Genomic DNA, 7,755 nt, shown 5'->3' with positions numbered 1-7,755 from the left:
ATGCCCCGGCGTCGGCCCAGCTCCTGTGCCCAGCAGATGGCGCCCGAGGGGCTCCCCGGCGGTGGCGATCGCAGACGGAGAGACCCGCTGCTGCCGAGGCTGCTGCTGCCCGAGCTCCGAGCAGCCTCTGGCACGGGGGCCTCCGGGGGCTCCAGGGCTTCGGAGGGCGGCGCCGAGTGGTGGGAGGCCCCCACGTGTGAGTCCTCAGCCTCGGATCCCGGGGTGGGCGTCAGGCGCCCCCGGTCGCGCCTGCCCGTCCTGCCCACCGTGGCCCAGCGGGCGGCCCGGAACCGACCAAGGGCTGAGGTCGCTGCTGCTGCCGCCCACGCTCTTGGCCGGCGAGCCCCGGGAACCGGCGCCGCGGGCCTGGACAGTGCGAGGATCCCCGCAGGGGCTCGGCCAGGGAGAACCCCGACTCTTTGGGCGACTTCCTAGGAGAGCTCCTCCCCGGCCGGTCCCGGCAGTTCCTGTGCCAGCTCAGGGCCTGAGTCTGCGAAGCAGCCGCGACCACCGAGTGAGGCCCCTACGGCCCCCACGGGGGGGCTGAGTCATTTCCGGTGGGGGTCCCACCACCTGGCGTAGAATAATGGCAGTGTTAGCAGAGTATGCCTGGCAGAGTCCTGGCGATGGCAACCACCCCTTGAGGGCGGGTCTACCACTGCCCCTATTGTACAGATGAGTAAACTGAGGCCCAAGGCCATGCAACCAGGAAGAGCCTGGTAAGGATTGTGCCCAAGAGAAGACTCAGAACTATTTCCACCTCCTCCTGGCTCCCAGCATCCTCACCATCACAACATCAAAGGAGTGTGTCAGAACACTCTGGAAGTCCTCCGCAGTGTCCCCGCTACTCCTTCCTCCCAGACCTGGGGTAAGTGTCAGTGACCTGCTGGTGGGAACAGGGTTGTCATCAATGCTCTCTGACTATGGGGGACCCTGATCACTCATGCCAGGTGTGGCCTATTTGTCTTCAAGGGGCCAGTCATTGCACTTCAAGAATAGTCTTAAGAAGATTTTGCTCCATCAGATACCTGCCCTCTCCTTCAGGAGAGATCACTCACAATTCACCACGGTCGAGAAGACCGATCAGTGCGTTATGGGAGGATGGGGTAGGGGAGTGGGGAGAAAGGGCATTTCTTTCCTTCCTTTCTTTCCTCTGCCTTTCACCCATGAATGTATCCATCTGTCCACCTGTTCATCCATCTGTGTGTCCATCCATGAATCAGGTCTTCTCCCAACCTGTTCAAGGATCGTCCATCAACATCTATGAATCCATCCACCCATTAATCAGGTCTTCTACCAAACACCTTCATAATTCATCGATGAATCCATTCATATATTCATTCTCCCATTCACCCATTCATCCTTGCATACATCTTATCTGTGAACCAGGTCTTTTAAAACCTATTCATGAATCTCTCCATCCATCCATCCACCCATGAATCAGGTCTCCTGTTGATCCATTAATCCACGTATCCCTCCATCCATCCAGCCAGTCAGTCATCCAGCTATCCCCAAATTCCCACAATTCTATCCATCTACCCATGAATCCAGTGACTGATCATCTACCAATCCTTCCATCCACCTGTAAGTCCAGGATGCTATCCATTTTTAGTCTTGAAGCCATGTACAAGTCTACACACTCATCTACATAATCATTCACCCACCTATGCATCCATACATGTGCCCATCCTCCTAAGATCCAATCCTTGTATTAAGACCTCTTCGGGAATTCCCTGGAGGTCCAGTGGTTAGGACTCGGTGCTTTCACTGCTGTGGCCCAGGTTCAATCCCCGATCCAGGAAATAAGATCCTGCAAGCCATGCGGTGCGGTCAAAAAAAAAAAGACCTTTTCATTAATTCATCTATCTATCCACCTACCTACCCAGCTACCCAGTCTTCCATCCTTTCACACAACCCACCATTCATTCATCCATTTCTTCCTCTAACCTTTACTAGCTTTTACTATATGTCAAATATCGGGGGAAGTAAAATAAGGGATGGGGGTAGGAAGAGCCTGGGCATTAGAGCTTAACTGAGCCTAGATGCTGTAGCTCTAATGGAGGGGGAAAAGAATACAGAAATAATTCCTCCTGCTTAAACAGGCTTAAACATGGATGAAAGGTGAAGAGCATTGCCCATGAGTTTAAAGACCAGGGAGAGGAAATACACTAGACCTGCCATTCCTTCTCATCCTGGACCCATGGCAGACAGTGCTAACTGATCACAGCACTTTTCCCCCACTGAGCCTCAGAACCCTTCCCGACACAGTGCTCCAGGCAGACGCCACCAGTGGATCAGAGCAGGTGCCAGAAATGAAACACATTTGCCAACCCAGGAACTTTAAATCAATCAGACCAAATAAACACACTACTTCTCATAAGATATAATAAATAAGAGTGTGGAACTCATTATCTTGAATGTAAGCAACAACAGGGATGGATACCTTCACAGTGTTTCACATTCAGGAGCTAATTCTTGAGCACTTTAAGGTGTGTGGGGTTCCCTAGTAGGCCCTGCTGGGGACAGCTGGGTGCATCAGAACACGCTCCAGCAGCATTTGAGAGGAGAAGCTGAGATTTCAGACCAGTGGGCACAGCTGGGGCAAGCCTTTGGCTGGTCCTCAGGCCAGCACCAAGCAGGCATGGATAAGCAAACAGCTGTTGCATAACTAGGTCCCAATGCCTGTAGCCGACACTGTCTTGGCCATCTCCTGGATGCCTGGCTCTTCAATGGGCTTATGAAAAGCGTCCCCTCTGTGTCCAAACGGACATAAAGATGTGGACAGATACATGGAGTCAGATACATCAATAAGCATTGTATGTAAGGTCAAATGTGGCATTTCTGAATAACAGAGCTGTGGATGAATGAAGCAAGCCCTCCTGCAGCCTTGCTCTGGAGGCTGAAATTAATAAATGTCACCATAACAGATCCCCTTCATTGCGCACAGGCCCCTTGCCAGGCCCTGTACCAGATGCCTCACGTAAGTTATTTGATACTCACCAGACTCTTATAAGGATGCTATTATCGTGTCTACAATACATAGTACATAATTTAAAAGGGAAAACTTAAAATGGAGACTTGAGGGCAGTCTGCCCCATGTCGCAGGACTGGGAAGGGGCATAATTGAAATTGACGATTATAAGAACAGTTCTCAGTTAGAGATGCTTACCCTTGGCCCTGCAGACCCTGGCCTGGGTGGTGGTGCGGGGGACGGTGCTTTTCAGTCCCTGTCATCGCTTCACAACCCTGTATGGTGGGCACAACAATGATCCCCATTTTACAGACAAAGAAACTCAGGCTCAACAGAGTCAGAATTGAAACCCAGGACTGCCTGACTCCGGGGTTCATCTCCTTATTTTCTCTGCTGAATTGCTTGATATATAAGAGAACTGGCTCTGGAACCAGAATTCACATCTCGGCTCCACCCCTAACCAGCTGTGCGATCTTGGGCAAGTTGCAAAAAACGAAAAACAAAAAACGCTCTGTGCCTCAGTTTCCTCATCTGTAAAATGGGAATAATAATCGTGTTTCACAGAGTCGTGTGGGTTTGGTGGGCTGATGCCTGTTACAAGCCATTGACTGAAGGGCAGGAAGTGCTCAGGAGAGGCCAGCTGTGGTTGTCAGGATCCCACAGGGAGCTCTGGCCTGGTGGATGTGTGTTGTCAGGGTGGCATGAGGGGCTGGGGCCTCAGGCCCTGGTCCTCCCCTGCCCTTCTCATCTCTCTCACCAGGCCCCACACTACACAGGCCCCCAAGCTCAAGGCCGTGCTCACCCACAGCTCCTCGGGGGAAGGCTCAGGGCACCGCAGGCGGTGTTGCCCTTTCCGCGTGCAGTTTGCAGATGAGACGCTACGGTACACAGCGCTCCGCTACTGGGAACGCAGCTGTGCAGGTGAGCAGACAGCAAGGGAAGCTCCAGGACTCCAGAAAGTTCCAGCCTGAAACCTGAAGAGCAGAGGCTGTGGCCCTGGGTCCTGGGAGTTAGGGGCCGGCCAAAAAGCCCAAGAGACCATTGATCCTGTGGAGGAGGCCCTTGAACTGGCCTCTCCGGAGGCTGTTAGGGTGACCCTCAAGGACCAAGTAGAGGGTCTGAGGTCCAGCAGAGATGTCCCAAGGCTGCAGCTGTGGCCCAGGAAACAGTGGCTGTCCAGGCCTGGCCACCACGGAAGGATTTCTCACTGCCAAGGGTTCCCACACGCTGTATCTGCCCACCTTGGAACCCACAACCTCAGCCTGCAGACCCCGCACATGGCCTCCAGGGGCTGGAGAAGGTAGGAACAAAGGCACCCGAAGCATCCTATTCCCATATCCCTGAAGACAGACCTCAGAGACCTGGCTTGGGAGGTGCCCAGAAAGTTCTAGAAGGTCACGCCTCCACGGAAGGCTGGCACTGCCTGGTCCAGCAAAGAAGCTAGGAACCAACCACCAGGCCCAGGTTCCCAGGCAGAGCTTTGTTCGTGTTGACACAGTTTCCAGTGTTTTCTGAAGTGGGTGTCCAGCGGTGGGAAGAATACACATCTTTGCTCTGGTATGATCTTTCCTAAGGCCTGCTTTCCCCATCTGCCCAGCCCCTTCTCTTCTCAGGATCCAGCAGTCCAACCTCATCTATTTATTAAGCACCGACTGTGTGCGCTTTCAGGGATCGGCTGCCCCAAAGCCTCGCTGGGGGCAAAGCCCTCAAAATCCAGGGCCTTGGCGGATTCAGAAGGAACCCGACCCATCCCCCTCGGGGTCACAGGAAGTTGGAGGTGGAAGCTGCAATTCTGCCCAACTTCTGGTTGTTCGATGGGGCAGCCAAGGCCCCGAGGGCAGATGACACAGCAGCTGAAAAGAGACGCCGGGGTGCCCCCTGGCCACCCCTGGGAATCCAAGGAGAGGGAGCACCTGGAGAAAGTTTCTTGGGAATGGCCGTTGGCCGGCCCGGGAGACACTTCCTTGACAGCCACTGGGCTGCGGTCATACCCCAGAACACCAGAGTGGAGCTCAGCGGCTGCTTCTCAGCCCTTTCCATCCTGAGGAATTCGGGGTTCCTGACCAGCCGGAGGGGCAGCTGTTGGACAGGAAACACTGTCCATCCCCATAGGATTCTCAGCATCGTCTCTTGGATTTACATGGTGGGACGACTGGCCTTCCGACTGTGGGAAATGAGGCCCATGTTGGGCTGAAGCAGGAGTGGGGGTGTGGGGAGAGGGGAGGGGCACAGCCTCGGTGATAGAGGCAGAAACAGTCATGCAGGATAGTTTTAAAACCAGAGCCTTCCCTGGAGGCAGCCAGAAGGCCCTGGGAGCCTTGGGTTGCCATGGAGACGGGACTCTGCCAGCTCTTGCCTGCCAGAGGGAGGGGGGGGGGGGGGTATAGGTGCCCCGCCTGGGTAGAGATCTCACCCGTGCTCTCTCTCCTCCAGTCCGGCAGGGCATCCTCGAGAACAGGACAGCCAGCGGGTCAGCAGCATCAGAGCAGGTGTTCGGGAGTGTCGGGAGATGGCTGGAGAGTTTGCCCAAAGCCCTGTATCCCAGGGCCAAGGAGGACACCATGGCCAACTCATTCGGCTGGGACTCCCGTGGCCTGTGAGGCTTTGTGGAAGGGGATGGGATTCATGCATCTCCTCATCCTGTAAACCTCCCTGTCCAGCTGTGGTCTGGGCCCTTGAGGGCTCTGCCAGCCATGGGTGGACCTGGGACTCAGGGTCCACACAGTTCATGGGCTCCTGTCCCCCTTAGGTCCACCCTGGAGCCGAAGGACCACCTCTCTGAGGACACCTCTCTGAACAGCAGCCTGCCCTTCATCCCCAGGCCCACCACCTAGAGGCAGCGGAGCGGGGGCACCTCAAAACCTTTCTGGAGCACGTGGGCAAATCGCCCTGTTCCTGGAGCCAGAAGCTACTGAGCAACTGCTGGCAGCCAGCCACCTGGAGCCCCCCTGCCTGGTGGGGGTTGGTGCCCAGTGGGGTGGCCAGGGCTCTGGGTGAAACCCCCGTATGTGCTCGGCTAAGGGGTGGGCTTTCAGGCCAGGCTGCCTGGGTTCAGATCGCAAGCTCCTAACTTTCGAACGGTGGGGTCTTTTTCGTGTCAGTTTCTGCATCTGTAAAATGGGGCTGACCACAGTGCCTGCCCCCTCGGGCTGTGGCGTAGAATCCCCCTGGGCCCAGGGAACCCCATCTCCTGCCCAGAGGCCCCCAAAACGCCCAGCTGGTCCCCCTTCTCACCTTAGGAGTCCTTCCTGCCCAGCTTGGTGTTGCGCACACGGTCCTGAAACAAGGCCGTCCTAAGGGGCACCAGCTTCCCCTGCCGTCAACATCACGTCGCGCTCAGAGGTGAGTGGCTGCTGGTGCCCAAGCCCAGGTGTGGACACGGGGGAGGGGTGAGGAGAGGCCTTCCCTGACCCACAAATAAACGCACATCCCCGGTGGCTGGTATCTGCCATCAGGGCTCACCTTACAAACCTCTCCTAGTTGCTGGTCTTTGGGGGTCCTGGGCCAGGGGGAGGGCTGGGGCGGAGTCACAGCTGGGATGAAGATGGGGGGGCAAGGCATCTTCAGGGGTCAGGCTTGTTCCAAATGAGCCCCTCTTCTGGGAGGTGGGAGACCCTGCCACACATCTCAAACCTGGGACCAAGCCTCTGTCAACCTAGATCAGCCCACACCTGAAACAGGCACCTGCCCCAACCTCCCCCAGCCCAGCCTCCATCTTTGACGGGAACCAAAGGCTGCTTGCGGACCTCCTCTGTGGGGTGAGGGCATCCAGACTGTGGCCAAACGGACAAACATTTGTCTTCTGTGTTCCCAGGCCAGAGTCTTATCCCTGGAGGGCAAGCATCTGGGTGGGCAGGGGTCAGATGTTTCTCTCCCACTTAGGGGGGCAGTGTTCAGGGTCACACAGGTGGTGGCGCAAGACAAGGTGGCAGGAACTGCCTGGAGCTTTTCCGACCGCTGCACTGACCCAGCAGTTCACCCCCATTTGCCTGTCTGCCGGGGTTTGGCCCTGCCACACACCTGCGTTCCAACTGCTGGGCGAAGTTTGGGCCCCTCCCCTCTCTCCTAGAAGCAGCGCTTTGGCTCCAACCCCTCGCCAAGGCCGGGATCGAGGTCTTTATCGCCACCTCCTGGCCAGTGAAGAAACAGCCACGGAATCCACACCCAGGCGCAGTGCTGAATAGCAAAGGCTGGGATTTGGGTTGGACCGGCCGTGGGGATTTTAGGGCCAGGACGGGTTGTGGATGGGGGAGAACTGTTTCGAAGGAGGGCCCTGGCTCCAGAAAAGGCCACGGATCTACCAACCCCGTGGGGATGGGTTGGAGCAGTGCTACCATTCCCCTTCACTGGGGAGTGTAGTGGGATTCCGATCCCTGGGATGACCTATCCCCTCCATCCCCACTTTCTGGACTTTCACTCCTCCCCCACTCCCCCCCCCCCAGTACTTATATTTCCTGGAGAGCCTACAGATCCCGGAGGAGGCCTGATTCTACTGCACCTTTTCTTCGTGGCCTTGCACAGCCCACCTGGCCCTCTCCGAGCCTCAGTTTCCCCGGCAGAGCCGCGGCGGACCCCAAACCGGCCACCGGCTGCAGCGTCGCGCCGCGCCCACGCGGGGGCAGTGTTGGCCTGGCTTTGGCGCCGCCCGGCGCGGCCGAAACTTCTCAGCCTCTTGCTAAAGGGTCGGAAACTTTTCCCCTCGCGCGGCGCTCGCGTCTCCGGCCCTGCGCCGCGCCGCCTCCTTCCACCTGCCCGAGTTCGCTGCCGGACCGCGGGGCGGGGAG

At 56.9% G+C, this 7,755-nt stretch overlaps 1 protein-coding gene across 1 annotated transcript; it reads left to right on the top strand.

Moving 5' to 3' along the window:
• On the top strand, nt 1-7,458 carry LOC307188930 (uncharacterized protein C9orf50; the record flags this gene model as incomplete). The annotated part of the gene is given in 11 exon segments (XM_079926582.1): nt 1-300; nt 302-364; nt 366-482; nt 690-868; nt 3,732-3,892; nt 5,405-5,567; nt 5,806-5,932; nt 6,211-6,237; nt 6,240-6,313; nt 6,675-6,729; nt 7,414-7,458. Coding segments are annotated over 11 exon segments (1,311 nt in total).
• Between the last annotated feature and the right edge of the window lie 297 nt (nt 7,459-7,755).

This window comes from Stenella coeruleoalba (genome assembly GCF_951394435.1).
Source record: "Stenella coeruleoalba genome assembly, chromosome: 7".
NCBI lineage: Eukaryota > Metazoa > Chordata > Mammalia > Artiodactyla > Delphinidae > Stenella > Stenella coeruleoalba.
This window is presented reverse-complemented; position numbering and strand designations above follow the sequence as displayed.